This window comes from Bombina bombina, chromosome 2 (genome assembly GCF_027579735.1).
Source record: "Bombina bombina isolate aBomBom1 chromosome 2, aBomBom1.pri, whole genome shotgun sequence".
NCBI lineage: Eukaryota > Metazoa > Chordata > Amphibia > Anura > Bombinatoridae > Bombina > Bombina bombina.
The window spans coordinates 457,943,441-457,968,100 of record NC_069500.1 but is presented as its reverse complement, the minus strand read 5'-3'; the positions used below and the strand labels follow the sequence as shown (position 1 = coordinate 457,968,100).

The window sequence follows — 24,660 nt, the reverse complement described above, 5'->3', positions numbered from 1 at the left end:
TTTGTTTTTTATTTTGTGTAATTTAGTGTTTATTTTTTATTTTATTTAGATAATTGTGTTTAATTAATTGAATTTATTTTATTTTATTGTAATGTTAGGTTTTATTGTAAGGCAGCTAAGGTTTTATTTTACAGGTAAATTTGTATTTATTTGAACTAGGTAGTTAATAAATAGTTAATAACTATTTACTAACTAGTCTACCTAGTTAAAATAAATACAAACTTACCTGTAAAATAAAAATAAAACCTAAGATAGCTACAATGTAACTATTAGTTATTTTGTAGCTAGCTTATTTTTTTTTTTTACAGGTAAGTTTGTATTTAGTTTTAAATAGAAATGGTTTAGGTAAAAATAGTAAGTTTAATTTAGATTTATTTTAATTATATTTAAGTTAGGGGGTGTTAGGGTTAGGGTTATGCTTAGGGTTACCTTAGGGCTAGGTTTAGGGGTTAATATATTTATGTAGAGTTACTGATGTGGGAGGCCAGAGGTTTAGGGGTTAATAATTTATTATAGTATATTCCGTTGTGGGGGGCTTGTGGTTTAGTGTTTAATAGGTTTATTATAGCGGCGGTGTGGGCGGACGGCAGATTAGGGTTTAATCTTTAAATAGTGTTTGTGATGCGGGAGTGCGGCGGTTTAGGGGTTAATAGGTTTATTATAGTGGCGACGATGTCGGGGAGTGGCAGAATAGGGGTTAATAATTTTTTTAGTGGCGGCGATGTCTGGAGCGGCAGATTAGGGGTTAATAATTGTATTTTAGTGTTTGTGATGCGAGGGGGCCTCAGTTTAGGGGTTAATAGGTAGTTTATGGGTGTTAGTGTACTTTTTAACACTTTAGTTATGAGTTTTATGTTACAGCTTTGTAACATAAAACTCATAACTACTGACTTTAGATGGCGGTACGGATCTTGTGGTTTTAGGCTGTACCGCTCACTTTTTGGCCTCAGAGCAAAACTCGTAATACCGGCGCTATTGAAGTCCTATTGAAAAAGAACTTTTTTTAAAGTGCGGTACTGACGTTGCGTGACGGCCAAAAAGGTGTGCGGTACACCTATACCTGCAAGACTTTAATATCCCTTTAAGTGAACCGTTTCACACATACCTGTTTCACCAACCTTTCAGTGGCGAGATGAGTAATTGTAAATAACCTACTGCATGTACTATGAAACTTAGTTTACATATTTATTATCTAAACTATTAAAAAACAGAAATGATTTTTATTTTTAATGACTGTACATTATATGCTTTGGAACCATGCCCCTCCACACTGCTGAGAACCGCATTAAATGGCAATGTGTTTGGATGGTTCAAAGGGCAGAAAGCACTATACTTTAAAGGGACCACCACCACTCATCTGTACAATGTGGGTCAGTTCACTGTTTTATAACATTTCACCTAACGGGTGCTAGGAAAGACTAGTGAGACTGAAATGGGCATTTCTCTTGGACCTGTCAGTCCTTAGAACATAGGACCCACACAATGGACAATGCATAAGTGAGTTAGGTGTCGGATGCCCAGCACCACATAGTTCCAATTTCAGTATGAAATCAGAGGATTTATTTATAATTATTTCTATTTTATACCAGGTAAAATGTGATTAATGGTTCTCACTAAAAATTATTTTGGCTTAAAGCAAGATATAGTCAATTTGATCGTTTAATTTTTATCTAATAATTATGAAATTTCTATGTTCTTAATTTAAATGTAAAGGTATTCGTTAGAGTGAAATAAATTACCAGGGCTCTCATTTATGTCTTATGATGTTTAGCAAAATGACCCTATGGCTAACTTACATGAGCAATTAGAAGTCAGCTCGCTTTGGGAATATTTCTAAGCCATCCCTGAAAACATAAAATTTAAAATAATAATAATATTAATAATTATGATAATAATAATAATATAGTTGTGACTACAAAGAAAAATCTGATATAATATAAAAAATATTTAAATATTCAGACACTGCCTTTTTAAAACATCTGAAATATTAGCAATAAAAATCACATAGATTACGAGTGGCGTGCAAACTGTAGCGCAAGTGTGCTATGGTTTTTTTTTCCGGCTTCCTAGAGCATCTTCAGCCTCTTTAGCCTCCCCAGTACTTTTGTTATAAATATTATTTAATAACATAAGGACTGGTGAGGCTAAAGAGGCTGAAGACGCTCTAGGAAGCCGGAAAAAAAAACCATAGCACACTTGCGCTACAGTTTGCACGCCACTCGTAATCTAGGCAAATAAGAGCAAATGATTAAAAAAACCAATTCCTTAAAGGGACACTGTTCCCAAATTTTTTCTTTTGTAATTCAGAAAGAGCATGCAATTTTAAGCAACTTTCTAATTTACTCCTATTATCAATTTTTCTTCGTTTTCTTGCTATCATTATTTAAAAAAGAAGGCATCTAAGCTTTTTTTTTGGTTTCAGTACTCTGGACAGCACTTTTTTATTGATGGATGAATTTATCCACCAATCAGCAAGGACAACCCAGGTTGTTCACCAAAAGTGGGCCGGCATCTAAACTTACATTCTTGCATTTCAAATAAAGATAACAAGAGAATGAAGAAAATTTGATAATAGGAGTCAATTAGAAAGTTGCTTAAAATTTCATGCTCACTCTGAATCACGAAAGAAAAAAAATTGGGTACAGTGTCCCTTTAACAATATTTTTACATAATGGCTGCTTTTTCATTATCTAGTTGTCATATGAATAAAAAAATTAAGGATTAAAGTAGAAAAATGAAAAACAAGAATATACCAAGTATCTCTTACATATATGAACACATAGGGGCTTGATAAATATGCCCCTAAGTATGATGCTTTTAAAACTAATATTTATGATATGGCCATAAAGAATTATTTCTGTATTCTGTCTGTCAATATGTATTGTTAATGTATTTGCATAAATTATGAAAATAATTTTTGACAGAAACAACATTTGAATTTGATTTATTTCATTCAATTATTTCAGCAGAAAATGTTGGAAGAGAACTATACAAGAATCTTTGATGTCTGGATTGTAGGATTACAAGATCTTCAAGAAATAAAGATCATACTCTTTATTTTTTTCCTTGCAATATATTTAATTACATTAAATGGTAACTTTCTGGTTATTTTATTGGTTTCAACCAGAAATCAGCTACACAGACCAATGTATTTCTTGCTCTGTGGTTTATCATTGTCGGAAATTACGTTTACAACCAACCTAATACCTTTGTTTTTACATATTATATTGGAAGAAGGGTCCACAATTTACCTAACAAGTTGCTTGGCACAGTTTTATGTATGTGGTTCTTTAGGAGCAACAGAATGTTTTCTTCTTGCAATGATGTCATATGACCGTTACATGGCTATTTGTAAGCCCTTGCACTATGCCTCTGTCATGACTTTAAGGTTTTGCCAAGAACTAATCATCTGGTCATGGGCAGGTGGATTTATGTCCATGTTAATAATACTTGTGAAGGTTTCTCAATTAGAGTTCTGCAGCCCAAATATTATCGATCATTTCTTTTGTGATTTTGCACCTATTATGAAGCTCTCCTGTTCGGATACCTCATTTGTTGAAATTGAGACTTTTATTTTCTCATCATCAGTAACCCTATTACCATTTATATTTGTCATTGGAACTTATATTTGTATCATTGACACTATTGCTAGAATTCCTTCTGCCACTGGCAGGAAGAAAACATTTTCCACATGTAGCTCACACTTGGCTGTTGTGTGTACATTTTATGGAACTCTCATTTCAGTTTATGTGGCTCCTACTGGGAGACTGCCAAGTAACTTTAATAAGATTTTATCACTTATTTATTCAGTGGTCACTCCTTTGCTAAATCCCATTATTTATAGCCTAAGAAATAGAGAGATAAAAGCAGGTGTGCAAAAATTATTAGATAATGTAAAATAAAATATGAAATTTGGATGGCTAGGCAACACAGCTTCATTTATTTATAATATCACACTTTACTATTCTTTAGTTAGAATAAATAAGAACAATATATTAGTATTAATGTTAGTGCTGATGCATGTTAAGGGATATTATAGTTAATTTTGCAACGCTACTTATAATAGTTTTTAAAAGGACACTCAAGTCAAAATTCATTTTTATGACTCAGATAGAGCATGCAGTTTTAGGACACTTTCCAATTTACTTCTATTATCCCATTTTGCACAGTCTTTTTATTTACACACTTTCTGGGGAACAAGATCATACTGAGCACGTGCACAAGCTCACAGGGTATATGTATACTAGTCTATGATTGGCTGATGTCTTTCACAAGAGAAATATATTTGTCATAAAAAAAATATACACCTTATTTGAAATTAAAAGTAGGTGTTAAATCATTGTCTTTTAATTATTCACTTGTTAATTATTTAATTCTGCTGCATTGAGTGGTCCTTTAAGTTAAAGTTTAATTTATTTGAAATTCTTTCACTAGACCTAGTTACAGCCAGAGGTATTAGAAGTGTATCTTGGCAGTTCAGATGAGTATTAGTTGTTAAACTACAAACATTAAAATGCATATTAATTAACAATATGAACTTAATTTAAAAAAAACAAAAAAAAAAACGTTTACACTATGAACAATGTTAGTCATTAAAATTTTGATATTTTGGGTTAGATTACGAATGGAGCGCACACAGTTACACATTAGTGAAAAGGGGTTGATCACAGATGTTTGCGTGTGTTGGGTTCTTTTCATGTACTACAAGTTGAAAGTAAACGTGATCGCTTGAGCGCATTTGAAGTTAATGCAATGGCCTCTAGTTATCAAGGTCTGTCGGACCTGATCCGACAGTGCGGATCAGGTCCGACAGACCTCACTGAATACGGCGAGCAATCGTTCTCGATCGGGTTGATTTCCGGCGATGTCTGTCCGCCTGCTCAGAGCAGGCGGACAGGTTATGGAGCAGCGGTCATTGTGACCGCTGCTTCATAACTGTTGTTTCTGGCGAGCCTGCAGGCTCACCAGAAACACAGGGCATCAAGCTCCATTAAGAGCTTGATACATATGCCCCAATATATATATGTGTGCATTGGAGCCCTTTGCAGTTAAGTAGATGAAAAGATGCAAAAGCATATTTATGCAATATTCATATATAATAAATTGTTACAGTGTGTATCTACAGTAAATATTTCACATTCCAAAGTTCTGCACATAGGGGAATATGTTCTAAGTATTTTAAATAGATATTCCTACAGTATAAATATATATATATATATATATATATATATATATATATATATACCAATATATAATCATGTTTATATATATATATATATATATATATATATATTGTAGGTGTCAAATTTGGAAAATGCCCAACTTGGGTGTTTTCCTGCTTTTTGCACTTTATTGAAGCCTATGAGAGATATTGTAACTTCTTCTTTTTGAGCACCTTGGCTTAGGGTGCGAGCAAAAATTTTTTACTTTCAACATGTAATACGAACGGTATCCGATGCATGCAAAAAGCCAAAGTTGAACGCAGTTAGCTTGCGAGCCGCAGCAATACCTATTGCTCCACTCGTAATCTAGCCCTTATTTGGTACACAGATGCTTTGCAATGCAGTGCTTAATTGATAAAATAGACTATGCATACATAATAGCTTTAAAGTTCATTCAACTTTATTGCATATCTTAGGCTTATTAAAAAGTTAAAGATTAAAGAGACAGTAAATATTTTTTGAAGTATTCCAACATATCAGCAGAGTCAGAACTATACTAGAACAGATTAACACCTTGTTTGCTGCAATTATTTTTCAAAGGTCAAACTTCACCCATCAATTTCCTTATTTGGAGTAGCCAATCTGGACTTGAATCTAAAGATGGCAGGGATTGCTAAGGTGGTTGTGTTAACAAAATCATCATTATTTTGCTTCAACAGAAAAAATAAGATGACACAGTGTAAATAAAAGAGAGATATTAGTAAGGTTAGGTTTGCATAAATAAGGATTTTTTATTAGAATGCAAACATTCTTTACTATCCCTTTCAATTAAAAATGCTTTCTTCATATTGTCACTGTAAACAAAACTTTAAACAGGCGGTTTCCGTGGCAGTCTGTGATTGCTCTAAGGTAGGGTGACCATATTGCCACTTTAAAAAGGGACACATATAAAAAATACATATGTCAGGGCTGTTTTCAGGGCTGTTTAAAGAAATGTTTTGTATAAGAACCCTGACATATGTATTTTTCATATGTGTCCCTTCTTAAAGTGGCAATATGGTCTGCCTACTCTAAGGAGACCGGTAATTCTAGAAATTACAAGACTATGACTATCCAGCAATTAATGATAAATTAAAATGACATTCAATGAAAACCTCCCAAAAAGTTAAAAGATACAATTTGAGTTTGCATAAACAAGAAAAGAAATGTGGTGCACCTACGAGGTTTAGCACACAATATTTTACCATTATGCACAAAGTACTGTAAATGAGTAATTAACAGTAACATGAGACTCATGAAGGAAATGAATATGTTAAAGGGATATGAAACCAAATAATTCCAATGTACTTCTGTTATCAAATTTGCTTGGTTCCCATGTTATTATTTTTTAAGAGATACTTAGGTAGGTGTCTTTAATAAAGGGACATTAAACACAATTTTTTTCTTTCATGATTTAGAAAGAGCATGCAATTTTAAACAACTTTCTAATTTACTTCTATGATCTAATTTGCTTCATTCTCTTGATATTCTTTGCTGAAAATCATAGCTGATGACAGGTGGCTGCACATAAATGCCTCATGCTATTGGCTAACCCATGTGCATTGCTATTTTTTCAACAAAGGATATATAAAAAACGAAAAAATTAGATAATAGAAGTAAATTGGAATGTTGTTTAAAGTTGTATTTTCTACATGATTCATGAAAGAAAAAAAATGGGGTCTAGTGTCCCTTTAACTCTAGCGCTCTTGCAAATGGATAAAATTCTTGCAAAACTGCTGTTATATAGTTCTCCAGACATGTGCACGCTCCTGCGCTTAAGTACCTGCTTTTCAACAAAAGATACCAAGAGCACAAATACAATTTGGCAATAGAAGTAAATTAGAAAGTTGTTAAAAATTGCATGCTCTGTCCAAATTATGAAAGAAAAACGTTGGGTTTAGTGTCCCTTTAACATTAAAATCACACATCATATCAAATGCATTATTCTAATACAAATAATTAATTGGGGAAATAATTTTATCAAGAAAAGGACATAATACTAATATTATAATACTAGTAACACAGATACATAATAGCATGATTCTTGCTGAAGCCTCCCATATATGGTTGCTATATTAAATAATATGATTATGTGCTTGTTTCTTGCAGAAAACATTACAGGTTATTGCCCTATATAAAGGCTATGTGAATCTCATAGCACACATCCAAATATATTTATTTAGCTGAGGTAAAGAAAGCAGTTGACTATAATGTACTTTTAAGCTTATAGCAATCCACACCAGGTGGCCGATTTATGTAGGGTCAAGCGGACAGGATTCGCTGTAGCAAATAATGTCCGCTCGACCTCATTAAATACCAGCAGCATACGCTGTCAGTATTTAACATTACACAAGCATTTCTAGTGAAATGCTTGTGCAATGCCACCCCTGCTCACCGGCGGCCAATCGGCTGCTAGCAGGGGGTGTCAATCATCCCGATGGTATTGGATCGGGATGATTTCAGTCCGCCACCTAAAAGGTGGCAGAGAAGTTAAGGAGCAGCGTTAAAGGGACAGTAACCATTCAACACCCACCATTTGCCTTGTTTTGCAGTTGGTATCTGATAAAGCTAACTAGAAACATATATGTAACATGGTTAGCCTTGATAAGTCAGCAAGTTGCATTTCAAGTTGTGAGAATTAAAAATTGCTTAATTTTCAGAGCTAAATTATATGAAAATGGGCAAAATAAAGAATATATATATGTGTGTGTGTGTGTGTTGTTTCAGGACACCTTAACATTTTATATAAAAAGGTATTTACTGTTCTTTAAAAAAAAAAAGTTGTGTCACACATAAACTAATTCATGCCAGGATTAAAAACAATTGCAACAATTATTAATCCTTAGAATGCAAAGTACAAAACATAGTTTCCACACGTCATCCTCTTGGGGTTCTATTCCATTAGAATAAATTACCTTATTATATTGTAATGAAGTTGTAAAAAGGAAAGGGGGATACAATGTTTTATGACTCGTACGCACCATTTTTGTATGATTTTTTTTCTTTTCTTTAGTAGGCTTGATTTATATAAACCCATTTTGGACTGTTTTGACGGACATAACGGCTCTTAGCATGGTACTGTTAATTTTTTTTACATGCTCTCTTTTGTACATGATCTGTTTACACATTAAATAAATAAACATGATTATCTCCTATTTAAAAAGACAAAGTTACAAATAAATACCTTTAGACCTGTATACAACTGAAATACAATCAATGCAATGCCTATTAAAGGGATACTAGTCTGAACCCAATTTTTTTCTTTCATGATTCAGATAGAGCATGCAATTTTAAGCAACTTTCTAATTTACTTCTATTATCATTTTTTCTTCGTTCTCTTGCTATCTTTCGCCTAGATTTAGAGTTCTGCGGCCAAAGGGGTGCGTTAGCTACGCATGCTTTTTTCTGGCCGCACCTTTTAAATACCGCTGGTATTTAGAGTTCACAGAATGGCTGCGTAAGGCTCCAAAAAAGGAGCGTAGAGCATATTTACCGCAACTTCAACTCTCGATACCAGCGGTGCTTACGGACGCGGCCAGCTTCAAAAACGTGCTTGTGCACGATTCCCCCATAGAAAACAATGGGGCTGTTTGAGCTGAAAAAAAACCTAACACCTGCAAAAAAGCCGCGTTCAGCTCCTAACGCAGCCCCATTGTATTCTATGGGGAAACACTTCCTACGTCTGCACCTAACACTAAAACATGTACCCCGAGTCTAAACACCCCTAACCTTACACTTATTAACCCCTAATCTGCCGCCCCCGCTATCGCTGACCCCTGCATATTATTTTTAACCCCTAATCTGCCGCTCCGTACACCCCCGCCACCTACATTATCCCTATGTACCCCTAATCTGCTGCCCTAACATCGCCGACCCCTATATTATATTTATTAACCCCTAATCTGCTGCCCCCAACGTCGCCTCCACCTAACTACACTTATTAACCCCTAATCTGCCGACCGGACCTGAGCGCTACTATAATAAATGTATTAACCCCTAATCCGCCTCACTCCTGCCTCAATAACCCTATAATAAATAGTATTAACCCCTAATCTGCCCTCCCTAACATTGCCGACACCTAACTTCAAGTATTAACCCCTAATCTGCTGACAGGAGCTCACCGCTACTCTAATAAATTTATTAACCCCTAAAGCTAAGTCTAACTTTAACCCTAACACCCCCCTAAATTAAATATAATTTAAATCTAACGAAATAAATTAACTCTTATTAAATAAATTATTCCTATTTAAAGCTAAATACTTACCTGTAAAATAAACCCTAATATAGCTACAATATAAATTATAATTATATTATAGCTATTTTAGGATTTATATTTATTTTACAGGTAATTTTGTATTTATTTTAACCAGGTACAATAGCTATTAAATAGTTAAGAACTATTTAATAGCTAAAATAGTTAAATAATTACAAAATTACCTGTAAAATAAATCCTAACCTAAGTTACAATTAAACCTAACACTACACTATCAATAAATAAATTAAATAAACTACCTACAATTATCTACAATTAAACCTAACACTACACTATCAATAAATAAATGAAATACAATTCCTACAAATAAATACAATTAAATAAACTAACTAAAGTACAAAAAATAAAAAAGAACTAAGTTACAAAAAATAAAAAAATATTTACAAACATTAGAAAAAAATTACAACAATTTTAAACTAATAACACCTACTCTAAGCCCCCTAATAAAATAGCAAAGTCCCCCAAAATAAAAAAATGCCCTACCCTATTCTAAATTACAAAAGTTCAAAGCTCTTTTACCTTACCAGCCCTTAAAAGGACCTTTTGTGGGGCATGCCCCAAAGAATTCAGCTCTTTTGCCTGTAAAAAAAACCATACAATACCCCCCCAACATTACAACCCACCACCCACATACCCCTAATCTAACCCAAACCCCCCTTAAATAAACCTAACACTAAGCCCCTGAAGATCTTCCTACCTTGTCTTCACCATGCCAGGTTCACCGATCGATCCAGAAGAGCCTCCGATGTCTTGATCCAAGCCCAAGCGGGGGGCTGAAGAGTGACGTCCATCCTCCGGCTGAAGTCTTGATCCAAGCGGGCAGAAGAGGACATCCGGACCGGCAAACATCTTCATCCAAGCCACATCTTCTATGTTCTTCAATCCGATGACGACCGGCTGTTCTTCAAGACCTCCAGCGCGGATCCATCTTCACCGATGACTTCCCGACGAATGACGGTTCCTTTAAGGGACGTCATCCAAGATGGCGTCCCTCGAATTCCGATTGGCTGATAGGATTCTATCAGCCAATCGGAATTAAGGTAGGAAAATTCTGATTGGCTGATGGAATCAGCCAATCAGAATCAAGTTCAATCCGATTGGCTGATTCAATCAGCCAATCAGATTGAGCTCGCATTCTATTGGCTGTTCCGATCAGCCAATAGTATGCGAGCTCAATCTGATTGGCTGATCGGATCAGCCAATCGGATTGAACTTGATTCTGATTGGCTGATTCCATCAGCCAATCAGAATTTTCCTTCCTTAATTCCGATTGGCTGATAGAATCCTATCAGCCAATCGGAATTCGAGGGACGCCATCTTGGATGACGTCCCTTAAAGGAACCGTCATTCATCGGGAAGTCGTCTGTGAAGATGGATGGATCCGCGCTGGAGGTCTTGAAGATCAGCCGGTCGTCATCGGATTGAAGAACATAGAAGATGCGGCTTGGATGAAGATGTTTGCCGGTCCGGATGTCCTCTTCTGCCCGCTTGGATCAAGGCTTCAGCCGGAGGATGGACGTCACTCTTCAGCCCCCCGCTTGGGCTTGGATCAAGACATTGGAGGCTCTTCTGGATCGATCGGTGAACCTGGCATGGTGAAGACAAGGTAGGAAGATCTTCAGGGGCTTAGTGTTAGGTTTATTTAAGGGGGGTTTGGGTTAGATTAGGGGAATGTGGGTGGTGGGTTGTAATGTTGGGGGGTATTGTATGTTTTTTTTACAGGCAAAAGAGCTGAATTCTTTGGGGCATGCCCTAATAAAGGTCCTTTTAAGGGCTGGTAAGGTAAAAGAGCCTTGAACTTTTGTAATTTAGAATAGGGTAGGGCATTTTTTTATTTTGGGGGACTTTGTTATTTTATTAGGGGGCTTAGAGTAGGTGTAATTAGTTTAAAATTGTTGTAATTTCTTTCTAATGTTTGTAAATATTTTTTTATTTTTTGTAACTTAGTTCTTTTTTATTTTTTGTACTTTAGTTAGTTTATTTAATTATATTTATTTGTAGGAATTGTATTTAATTTATTTATTGATAGTGTAGTGTTAGGTTTAATTGTAGATAATTGTAGGTAGTTTATTTAATTTATTTATTGATAGTGTAGTGTTAGGTTTAATTGTAACTTAGGTTAGGATTTATTTTACAGGTAATTTTGTAATTATTTTAACTATTTTAGCTATTAAATAGTTCTTAACTATTTAATAGCTATTGTACCTGGTTAAAATAAATACAAAGTTACCTGTAAAATAAATATAAATCCTAAAATAGCTATAATATAATTATAATTTATATTGTAGCTATATTAGGGTTTATTTTACAGGTAAGTATTTAGCTTTAAATAGGAATAATTTATTTAATAAGAGTTAATTTATTTCGTTAGATTTAAATTATATTTAACTTAGGGGGGTGTTAGTGTTAGGGTTAGACTTAGCTTTAGGGGTTAATCCATTTATTACAGTAGCGGCGAGATTCGGTCGGCAGATTAGGGGTTAATAAGTGTAGGCAGGTGGAGGCGACGTTGAGGGGGGCAGATTAGGGGTTAATAAATATAATATAGGGGTCGGCGGTGTTAGGGGCAGCAGATTAGGGGTACATAAGGATAACGTAGGTGGCGGCGCTTTGCGGTCAGCAGATTAGGGGTTAATTATTGTAGGTAGCTGGCGGCGACGTTGTGGGGGGCAGATTAGGGGTTAATAAATATAATATAGGGGTCGGCGGTGTTAGGGGCAGCAGATTAGGGGTATATAAGGATAACGTAGGTGGCGGCGCTTTGCGGTCGGCAGATTAGGGGTTAATTATTGTAGGTAGCTGGCGGCAACGTTGTGGGGGGCAGATTAGGGGTTAATAAATATAATATAGGGGTCGGCGGTGTTAGGGGCAGCAGATTAGGGGTACATAAGGATAACGTAGGTGGCGGCTCTTTGCGGTCAGCAGATTAGGGGTGTTAATTATTGTAGGTAGCTGGCGGCGACGTTGTGGGGGGCAGATTAGGGGTTAATAAATATAATATAGGGGTCGGCGGTGTTAGGGGCAGCAGATTAGGGGTACATAAGGATAACGTAGGTGGCGGCGCTTTGCGGTCGGCAGATTAGGGGTTAATTATTGTAGGTAGCTGGCGGCAACGTTGTGGGGGGCAGGTTATGGGTTAATAAATATAATATAGGGGTCGGCGGTGTTAGGGGCAGCAGATTAGGGGTACATAAGTATAACGTAGGTGGCGGTCGGCAGATTAGGGGTTAAAAAAAATTAATCGAGTGGCGGCGATGTGGGGGGACCTCGGTTTAGGGGTACATAGGTAGTTTATGGGTGTTAGTGTACTTTAGAGCACAGTAGTTAAGAGCTTTATAAACCGGCGTTAGCCCAGAAAGCTCTTAACTACTGACTTTTTTCTGCGGCTGGAGTTTTGTCGTTAGATTTCTAACGCTCACTTCAGCCACGACTCTAAATACCGGTGTTAGAAAGATCCCATTGAAAAGATAGGATACGCAAATGACGTAAGGGGATCTGCGGTATGGAAAAGTCGCGGCTGGAAAGTGAGCGTTAGACCCTTTCCTGACTGACTCCAAATACCGGCGGTAGCCCAAAACCAGCGTTAGGAGCCTCTATGCTGGTTTTGACGGCTACCGCCCAACTCTAAATCTAGGCCTTTATTTGAAAAGGAAAACATCTAAGCTAAGGATCCAGGGAATTTTGGGTTCAGGAACATGGACAGCACTTGTTTATTGGTGCTGTCCAATCAGCAAGGACAACCCAGGTTGTTTTGGGCCGGCATCTAAACTTACATTCTTGCTTTTCAAATAAACATACCAAGAGAATGAAGAAAATTTGATAATAGGAGTAAATTAGAAAGTTGCTTAAAATTGCATGCTCTATCTGAATCACGAAAGAAAAAATTTGGGTTTAGTTTCCCTTTAACAATGAAAATATATTTTTTCATCATTGAAAATTGTAAATTATAAATGTTAACCCCTTCCTTTTCTTCTTATTTCCAATAGTACTATATGCAGCTGAATAGAAGATTCAGACATTTTAAAGCAAAGTTCAGTAATTATAGACACATATATCATTTTTGCTTATCTTTAACATGTTTGTAAAGTTAATGTTTTTAAAAAGGAAGAGATTAAGTGTATTTATTTAAATGTTTCACTTGTATACATGTGTACTGCATTTCAATGCATAAACATTCTGTTGTCACTTTTAATAAAGTTTTATATGAAATAGAGAGATGGAGACCAAGAGGTATCTTTCCTCCTTCTGCATGTCCGTGTTTGCTTATTTCATTTGTTGCTAGTTAATTACTATGCAGTGTTTCACTCCTTCCATTGCCATTGTATTCTGAGAGGTTCAAATGTGGCCTGCATAGTTCAAGAAAGAACGTATTACACTTGGTGTGTTATTTTGTAATGTTATGAATATTATGTGTACATTAAACTTCTCATGTTAACTGTATTTCCAAGAATGCAAAACCTGAATTTCAATTGAATAAAAAAATGGGTATATAAATATCCACAAATAGGGGGTGCCAAAATCATCAACAAATATACATAAAAAAATGACAAAAAGTCCCCAAATGGTAGCCCAAATCAATAAAGCGACCACTTCCACCAAAGCTGAAATACACAAGCAGTAGAAGGTGTCCCCTAGTGCAGAAAAGTCATGTAATTACAATCTTCTAAAACAGCAGAAAACAGCTTGTATACTCTCAAATGGAGCAGTACTCTATTGTGCTGTTAGACTGCAAACTGGGGAATCACAGTGCCCCAGCTCAATGAACCACAGTATAGGGAAAGTATTCCTCAGCTGCTCCGGATATCAGCTCCACAGATCACACTTTCACCATTTTCCAATGTTAAAAATGATTTATTTAAAAACATCAGTGTTAGAAATCAATAAGCATACATGCAGTAGCAACGTTGCAACACATTTCTCAGCTTGTGTGCTGTTTCATCAGACATAAGCTACTAATTACAATTGTGTTTCTAAGATAGTACAATGTATACCAATAAAACATTGAGAACAAAGGTGACCTTCATCTGTCCACATAAATAATCTATGTGACTATTACATAGACCAAAATAATCTATCCTTAAAATGCACATATCAATGCATCATAAATCATACATCTTTAAAATGTATTAACCAAAAAAGAAAAAAGAAAAAAGAAATAACACAGGAGTGAACCATACTTAATAATAGGAGATGTCAACCAATAATCATCTCATCACATATATAATGAGGAGATCTTATTTAAAATACATAACACTGCTCTTCTACTTGATGATAATGCCGCTCTGCTAGTTAATAATAAAAAAAGACAGAGAAAGACACTATATCTACAAACTCACTAATCAGATGTAACTAGAGGGATCTACCCTGAAGTATGTCTTATAAAGTCTGACACATCCAAATTGGGTGTTTCTAGAAATCCTAAGTGTCTGCAAAACTAATGAAAGATATATAATAAATAATAATAAGTTATTGCATATCTTGTGAAAGAAGATATCGATGTGAAAACTGAGTGGTGATAAGGTCACTCATCAGATGTAGCATCAGTGACCTCCATTATTACTAATATTACGCCATCAAAACCCTTCATTCATATACAAGGGGTTACACAATTGTAAAACAAGAAATTTTTTGCGCTCTAATGCCAACCACAATAAATATTATAGATATTTAAAAAACTGATGAAAATATATATATCTGATAAAAATGTATATATATATACACACACAATCCCAGTGGAATCAGTCTATTCTCAAGAATTGTCCGTATAGTCTCAAAATAGGGATACACAAAAAGGACTTGACCACAGTACCTTGTAATGGAGTAAATTGGTTTAAAGGTTAAACTCTTGCAGCTGGTGTTTTGCAAATTTTTTCTTTGGAATGCTATCCCAAATGGTTCCTCTGTGAAAAGGATTGAATTCCAATTGTTGTGCCTTTATAGTGCAGCCTTGTTCCAGCCAGCAATTCACCGGTCTTGACTCAGAAGTGATAACATAAAACAGAAAAGAAAAAACAGGCGCACAAAGCACGATTCAAGTGTAAAAGTTTTAATAACAAAGTAACACACGCACAGTAATAATTGCACTTACTAGATTAAATTAAAATAAAAAGTATGCATGCGCAGCAGCAGGAAAGGCATTATTATCTCCTTTCAGAGTTACAGAGCCTGGTGAAAGATCTGCCCAGGGAATTAGCAACAAGCTGTTAACCCAACTGTGCATTTCCAACGAACAGCGATGTCAGATTCATGGTTTTTACACACCCCTCTGTAGCATTGGCTAATCAAACTCACACCTCTTTTTTGATTGGCCACCGTGCCTTTAAAACAAAAGGGCGCATTTTTAACAATATTAAGCCTTTGAAAAAGCCCGGCCGAAGTCGGGGGAAACGCGTCAGGCCAGTCACTGCAGACTATCACCCTTTTTTGGGAAGCAGAACAACCTGTGTACAGAAGCTGGTCACACGCTCAGGTTAAGGATCCGGATCACCATTACCTGATGCTGTTGGACAAAACTGTAAGGAGAAAGACCATCTGTGCCACTGTTACAGGAGCTGCAGACCCAAGGAGTGGTGTTTTAATGCATACTTTTTATTTTAATCTAGTAAGTGCAATTATTACTGTGCGTGTGTTACTTTGTTATTAAAACTTTTACACTTGAATCGTGCTTTGTGCGCCTGTTTTTTCTTTTCTGTTTTGGGTTACACAATTGTCAAAACTATACTGCTATCATGCATAGCCCTTAAAGGGTGCTCCCTACAATGACATAAAAAGTGGCTACCAATCATATCTATAATCTTGATCACAACTTTCATTAGAACATCACTAGCACCTTTCTAAATCATATATAAATCCTCAATCTTCAAAAACCTACCTTTGTGCTCTAACTTAAGATACATACAGTATATCAAACGATAATATTTACTCTATTATCCCAAAACTAAAACTATCCGCTACCCTATTGGCACATAACATACCAAAGTGTGCTCTCCTTTAGAATCACTTATTAAGTGTTATCAAGGGTGTGACAAGAACTTAAAAATAATACCACAACCAGAATTTGCTGTTGTACTAGAGGGTTCTATCATGTGATATCTCTTATAAAGATTGACACACCCAAAATCCAAAATAGGCATTTCTGGAAATCTTAAGTGTCTGCCAAACTAATGACAAATGACAGACACTTAAGACACTTGATAATATCTAAGTGATTACATGTATTTCAAAAGAAGTTATCTATGTAAAAACTGTTTAATGATTACTAGGAATGGGTGAATGTGCTTAAAGTGTAATTAATCTGATAGAAAGAATAGTCCTGTGAACATTCTTTTGGACAATCAAATGTTGATAAGAATGAAAATCTATTAAAATCCGATAATCGAATGTTATTTCTGGTTTTTGAATGTACTATTCAGAGGTTTAATAGTTCATGTGGTAGGGAATTTACTAAAGTGGTACATAATAGATACAAATATATCAATTTGAATGTTTCTAATTCGAATATTGCATAATTCAAATATTACATTTAAAGAAAACATTAGAAATACTATAACAAATATATAAATTTGAATTTTTCGAATTTGAATATTGCATAATTCGAATAAAATTATTACAAAAATTAAAATTGAATATTACATTTAAAGAAAGCATTAGAAATATTATTGCATTAAATGAATGTTACAATGTTGTACAAATATTCAAAACGAACAAACAAATGTGTTTAAATTTGTTTAATTTTTTGAATGTTGCAAAACATTCGCCCATCCATAACGAATTACACAAGTTTTTTCCACTAAGGCCAGTTTTGTTAGTGGCTCAGAAGTGAAACAGTTAATAAGGGAACCACACCTTGCAGTCTCCAATGTGTAGTGTATGCTAATTGCTCTAATTAACTGTTTCGCTGCTGGGCTGCTCACAAAACTGTCATTAGAGGGAATACTGCACATAACACAAGGAAATTCCAAGTAAGTTTTTCTTGATATCTTAAGTGTCTGCCAAACTAATGACAATGGAAAATGCCCAAAACAGATGCAGAACCTGAAGTTCTAATAACACTAACATTCAGGACACTTACCATACCAGTTCTATATTGTTGTAATTGTAATACATTTTACTTGTCATGTTTGGTAACCTCAATAAAAAATAAAAATAAACATTTTATTTAAAATAAAAATAAAGGCCTAGATTACAAGTGAAGTGCAAACATATTAGTGCTATTTGTGCATTAAAAAAATAGCACTACCATTTTGGTTCTCATATTGCAAGTCAGTTTTTTTTTTTTTTTTTTTAAACTCCCATGTAATAGTTTAGGGTGCACGAGCAGATGCATGTTGGATAGTATGGATGTGCTAAATCACTCACATATAGATATTTATAGGGACATTCAATAAAAATCAAGTCAGATATTCCATGAATGCAAAATTAAGGGTGCACTAAACCAATGGTGCACTAAGCGCAGTGGAAGTAGTTGATCATGTAATGCTTTGCTATACTGTTAATATTTATAATTTACTTTAGGTCTTAAGAAGTGTTAAATTTGGCATCAGTATTTTGGATTGCGCTTGAGCACTGAGAGCAATGAGTGAAATAATATACTATGCATAAAAATATATGGCACACTCAGGGCTAGATTACGGGTGGAACGGTAGTTTCTGTTCTCTTCTCAACTTCAGCTTTTTGTGTGAGTTGGGTACTACATGTATTACAAGTAGAAAGTAAAACGTTTTTGCTCAAACCTGCTAACCCATTGTGCCAAAGTTAGAAGTTATAATATCACACTTATTTTTCCTGTAATAATTTCTAAAACTAATAATATATTTTTCTCATATTTGAAAAGTAATACTATGCGTGAAGGTATACAGTCATATAAGAAAATTTAATATTTCTATTAGTAGAAGTGAAAATAATAATACTGATATAACCTTATAATATTACTTAGGTCTTCAATCTGAAAGTGAGTTATATATTTTGGTTTTATAAATATTGAAGGTTTTTGCGTTGAAAGTAAAAAGTTTTTTCTCAAACCTGCTAACCCGATGAGCCAAAGTTAGAAGTTAAAATATCACAACAATGTCAACGTATTGCCCAATAGACTTCGATGGAGTGTGAAAAAGGAATAAAAAAAAACCCAAGTTGCGCAAACCTGATCACATTTTCTCAAGACAGCTAACCTGACATGCCATATTAATATTTAAGATTCCAATGTTCTTCAAATAGAAGAATATGTTCTTTTTATTCATAAGTACATGTTTCTGTATATATATATAATGGTATTTAGGTAATAAATTTAATAACTCGTGTTAAATTTAATTGCCCTTGAGAGAACCTGTTTACTTTCAATTTGTAATACGCATGCTACTTCTGACGTGCACTAAGAACCACTATAAACCCTTTATCACACATAATCTAGCTCTTAAAAGGTTAACTATCCACTTGTAATACCAGATTGTGCATTATTCTGTGTCCAAGGTTGTGTCCACTACTGATTGCACTCTAATTGTAATCTGATATTTTGCCATAAAAAGCTGTTAAAATGAAAATAAAAAAGATAACCCTTAAAGATTATACTCATTTAAAAAGAGATCACTTAATGATGCCTTCAAGGAAAAGCTGCATATGGCAGAGCCAGACAAATTTGCATTCAATAAGAACCAATATTTTACTTAATTACATAAATAAGCCACTGTATAAATCAATTATGTATTTGGAATTTGCACAGATATTGTAATTAAAATGAGAAATACTTGACTTCTAACCACGAGTGAAATTCCTTTCAACTAGTCATTTTCCTATAATAATTAATTATGGACCTAATGGTATAAAAAGATAATCTTGCAAATAATTAGGTTACTATCTCAGCTAGGGTTATCATACTGGAACCAAATCCAAGTGCTGTGGAGGAGGATAAAATAACCACACCAGATTTGTTTGAATCAGTCTCAGGACATGACCCACCAGAATAGATGCAAAGTATTAGAAAAGCACCTGCAGGTCAGTCCAGGAACAAAGTCTAGAATAAGTTGAAATCAGCAACATGTAATCAGTCAGGGCATGTTTAAGATAAAAATAAGTAAATAAAAAAATATATGTGTATAATTACTGAGCTTTGCATTCTTCTTCTATTCAGCCGCATATAAATTGTTGAAGCCTGAACAAAAGGAAATGGTTAATGTATTAACTAATGCAGGAGGTACCATGGAGGAGGCAGGAGTTTGCATGGAGCAGGAAGGACAAAGAAGGGAGGAGGTTTAATGGAGGATGAAGGAGGCTGCATGGAGCAGGGAGGAGGCAGCATCACACAAGTAGGAGGAATGAGGCAGCATGGAGCAGGAAGAAGGCAGCATGGAGCATGGAAGAGGAAAAAGGAAACATGGAGCAGGGAGGACAGATTTGGCAGTATGGAGGAGGGATGATGGAGTAGGATGGGGGCATCATGGAGCAGGGAAGATGCAGCATGGAGAAGAGAGGAGGAAGCTTGGAGCAGGGAGGAGGCATCATTGAGCAGGAATGATGGAGAAGGGAGGAAGCAGCATGTAAAAGGGAGGGGTATTATGAAGCAGTGAGAAGGCAGCATAGAGCAGGAAGGAAGGAGGATAGAGCAGGAAGTAGGCCTCAAATATCTGGGAGGAGGCAGCATGAAGCAGCCAGGATAGAACAAAAAAGAGGCAGTTTTACACGAGGGTAGAAGGAGGATGCAGTTCCAGAAGAGGGAGCATAGAGTTTTAAAGGATGGAGTAGGGAGTTTTACAGGAGGACAGAGTGAGTTTTACAGAAGGTAGCATGGAGTTTTAAAGAATGGAGGATGGAGTATTACAGAATGGAGAAGGAAGGAAGGAATTTTACAGGAGGAAGCAGAGTTTTAAAGGCTGGATGAAGGAGTTTTGGAGAAGGTAGGCAGGATGTCCTAAAATGGACACAGTATGAGTGGGCTGAGGAAAGAGCTGGGCAAATCCATGGTTTTCACTTTGAAAACCAGGATATTTACCTCAAAGGAAAAGCAGCATGAGGGATTACTAGGGAAGCAGCATGAGGGACAGTGGAAGTTTCCAACCTGTGACAATCCTGCAATTTGTGGGACAGTTGGGAGCTCTGTATGTGTGGTATTCTCTTTAGTCCCTTATCACAGCAGAAGATTAGAAAATAGTATGAGTAGCAAAAAAGCAAAGAGCAGCACTGGATTCAGGAATAAAAAGCACATGTGTGTAAAGTATTGCTGTGAGACCCTAGCAGTTACACATTAAGGACAACATTATTACAAGTGGCACACTAAATATATTTTTATATATACACTGTTGAAAGTTACATTTCAATGAGGGCAGATTTGCATATTATAAGTAAAAAGTAAAAAGTTAGCTAGCTAGTAAAACCTGATGCATGCTAACTTCTGGACTTCGGATTTTGCAACCTTATTTTGTTCTTCTCCATATGGACTTCAATGGATCGCATTTATTAAAAAAAACAAAAAACACTTATTGCTTGCTCTAACCTGATATCACGTAAGACCTACAGCAATAAAGCCAAATGTAGTCATAAGTATTTTACATTCCAATGTTCTTCACATAGATGAAAATGTTCTTTTTATTTATTTATTTATTTATTTATTTATTTATATATATATATATATATATATATATATATATATATATATATATATATATATAACAAATCATTTTTAGTAAATAATATCTATACCTATATATCTATATGCATATATACAGGTATATTTATATATATATATATATATATATATATATATATATATATATATATATATATATATATATAATTAATGATACCGCGCCATACAGTACAATTGTCTCCATGCTCTTTATACACATGGTATAATGCATGGACATAGATGAAATGTTACATATAATAACTATAATAATAAGCATGAAGATATGTGATACTGTTGTAAGTAGTGTATATGTTATCCAAGGGTTACAATTAATTATTCTAACTATGCAGCCAAGTCTTGACCTTAAGTTTTAGTAAATAACTTGTACTAATATTAAGTTCAATACATGTTTATGTTAAAAAAATAAGATAAAATATATCTTGTGAAATGTTTTTTTATATAGTTTTGTTATATAAATGATATACAGTAAGTTTATTTTATAATATAATCATTTACTGTAATATGGATTAATTTTATGTTGTTTTTTTATTGTGTTATGCTTTTGTATTGTTCTATTTTATTTAACATATTGGTTATATTTTTCTCAGTTTGTAAACATGAATCTGAATATTATAATTATTATTATACAATTGTTGAACCCGGAAATTTAAAGAGATCCACAAATTTAAATGCAGCAATACAACAAAGTCCACAGGTTCTCTTCTTAATAACAAATATACTTTACGTCTATCAATATGACATTCTCAGATAAAATACATTTGAGCACTAACCTACCTTGCCTTGTCACAAGTTTTATCAAAGTTTCATGTTTAATTAAGTTTGGAATAATGGATTTATTTTTTATTAAGAAAACCTGTAGAGATTTTTGATTCACTGCATGTTTAAAAAAAAATAAAAAATATTGTAAAGAGAAAAAAAAAGAGTAAGAGGGAGGTTATCCATAAAGTAAAGTCCTAGGAGAAAATTACAGTATAAATGGATTAAAACTTTTACAGTTGAAGCACCTAAAACATGTCTGTGTAGAACACCTGCTGGGGATTACATGACAACTAGTTATTTTCCTTTACTTGATAGCTTAATATTGAGCATGCCTAAGCCACTAGCCAAAATCATTTTCTCTCATAGCTATGGCTTGGCTCAGTAAACTGTACGTTTTCTATCTTAGATGACAACAGCAGCAGAGAAAAATGCTAAGGATACATAAATAAAACTCCCTATGCCGAGAACACTACTGTTCTTTTTTGCTAAGGTAAAACATAAGGCTCTGCAGACACTGCTGGAGTTCACTCAATATTTATTTAAGTGTTCTATGAAATCTGATCTCAGCTGTTTTAACTCTTACCTGCCCATAGCAGCTAGCATTTTACATTTGTGAAAAACAATAATCAAAGCTATGAAGAGAGGCTATAAATCTTTTTTTTTTTAAAGTAATGGTAGTTTTTTTTTGTAGTTTTTTTTTTTTTTGCTTTCAAGGGTAAGGTTTATTTTTTTAAAGATAGTTAGTTTTTTTGGTAAAGGTAGGGTTAGTCAATTTTAGGATAACTTAAGGGGTATTAGGCTAGTGGGTTTAGATGTTAGTGGGTTACTTTGCGTTGGGGGATTGGCGGTTTAGGGGTTAGTACAGTGGAGGCTCCTTCATAAGGGCAGGAGGGGCAATGCCCTCCCTATTTCTTGAGAGAGCAAAAATTAAATAAATAACAAAATAAATATAAAAAATAATAATAATTTTTGGGGGCGTGTCCAAGCAGCGGTTCTGAGTAGCCGCATTTTCTGGAGCTCTGGGAGAGTGGGTTATAAGCCGCTTAATTTTAACCTACACAAACAGCATCTGAAAACGGCACGGTATAATTCATGTTCCTAAGCATTATATAGATCAACGCATCTACTTTTTGCTGTACGAATGACCCCAGGGCTGGAAATGGACAACTGTGGCCTGTACTAGCGGTGATCACACAGGCAGCGTTCCCCCCCGGGCAACTGGGGTGTTCATCCAGAACTAAACTTTAGATAAACCTATCTGATAAACCCATTTGACTAATCTGAGCCTGTTTCAGCACTTCCTTAATTTGCCTGGCAGAAATCGCTTGCAGCATATACCGGATCAACATAAAGGAAAATGGTGTCCTATACAACGATGCAACTATATCAAAGCTAGGTCGGGCTCTGTTTCAGCAACTAATAGACAAGGCTCCATCAGAACAGGATCTTTTCCATTTTATGCAGAAAGTACCGCCGATAGCTCTGAAGGGCACACTGCAGTTACAGTCTAAGATTCCAGGATGCGGCCTAGCCTTAGGGAACGAGGGGGTCGCACAACCAGGTATATGTCCAACGGAGGATCTCTATAATCTGCCCCGCAGCATACCCGCCACGCAACATAAGGACTGTGAGTTGGAGGTGGCCACTGAAAAATAAAAAAATGTGAAGAAGCCTTTTTACTCACCATCGGATATCCCAGCACCTAAATCCTGTGTTCTTAACTTTTTGTTGCCTGCCCGGCTTACATTTGCGTCCCAAACTACAAAGACTAATCATGGTCCAGATAGCAAGAAAGGCACCCAGTGGATAGCCTTTAACGCACCATGCTCATGGGACTCTTCCGACGCAACAAGATCACCTGCATCATCCTTTTCAAAAATTGGGTCTAGGCAGGGGCCCCGGGGCCTTGGGGGGGGTTGCGGGGTTCCGCGGACTTAGCACCGGCAAGCTATATGACTGCGGGAGGACCGCTGTATGCCTTGGGAGCTCCCATGGGGAAATGGAACACTGCTCCAGCACCACCCGATACTTCATGGCACCTTGGGACATTAAGCAAGACTGTAGTGTGCCCAACTATAGTTCAGGTGATATAGCTTAGCAAGGTAAAATGTATTATCTTGCCCAATCTGGAGCTTACCTGCATATTAATCACCTTTATGTATATTTACTATGTTTGTTCTTTGTTCTCAGGTTATAGATAAACAGTTAGGATGACTTGCAAAAGCCCTGTTAGGGGTAATAACATGAATAGCTTTGGATCATAATGCTGCGTGGTCTGAATCTGTTCAGGGAGCTCCTTATCAGATAACTCTGCATCTGCCTCTCGTGGTACCGTAGGCCCCAGGCTTTGGTCTGCGCTGACACCCCCCCGTTGGATTATACACCTTACAAGCCCCCATAATATTTTGTTTATATCTAGAAAATGTCTATTAATATGATGCCAGGACCAAAGTCTCATAATGCCTTTCACTATATAACATTTTATTAGAATTTGACACGACTAAAAGGCACTTCATATACGTATATGTGGCAATCCTACGACTATTAAAAATTTAGACCACGTGTTAGTTTAGACTCCTCTCGCACTGCCAGCGGCCGGGGGGTGCGGGACAGGTTCTTATATAAAATTTATAGAAACTGCTGCTAGCTTTTTAAGAGGATTTGCCAAACCCATTTAATGGAGCCTAGTCCTGATTAAACTGCAGCTCAAATCCCCAAATAAATGGGAGGCGTAAGATGGGGTCGCAAACCTTTATGCATTTGTAAGCTAAAATAACTATTCATCTGTAAGG

The 24,660-nt window shown here is 35.5% G+C and overlaps 1 protein-coding gene across 1 annotated transcript; it reads left to right on the top strand.

The window, feature by feature from the left end:
- The first annotated feature begins 2,972 nt into the window (after positions 1 to 2,972).
- On the top strand, positions 2,973 to 3,902 carry LOC128647011 (olfactory receptor 11L1-like). The gene has a single exon (XM_053699820.1). It carries the CDS (start codon positions 2,973 to 2,975, stop codon positions 3,900 to 3,902), a length of 930 nt encoding a protein of 309 aa, XP_053555795.1.
- The last annotated feature ends 20,758 nt before the right edge of the window (positions 3,903 to 24,660 follow it).

Excerpts from the sequence above, each read along its gene's own strand:
- LOC128647011 (XM_053699820.1), top strand. The coding sequence starts at position 2,973 with ATGTTGGAAGAGAACTATACAAGAATCTTTGATGTCTGGATTGTAGGA.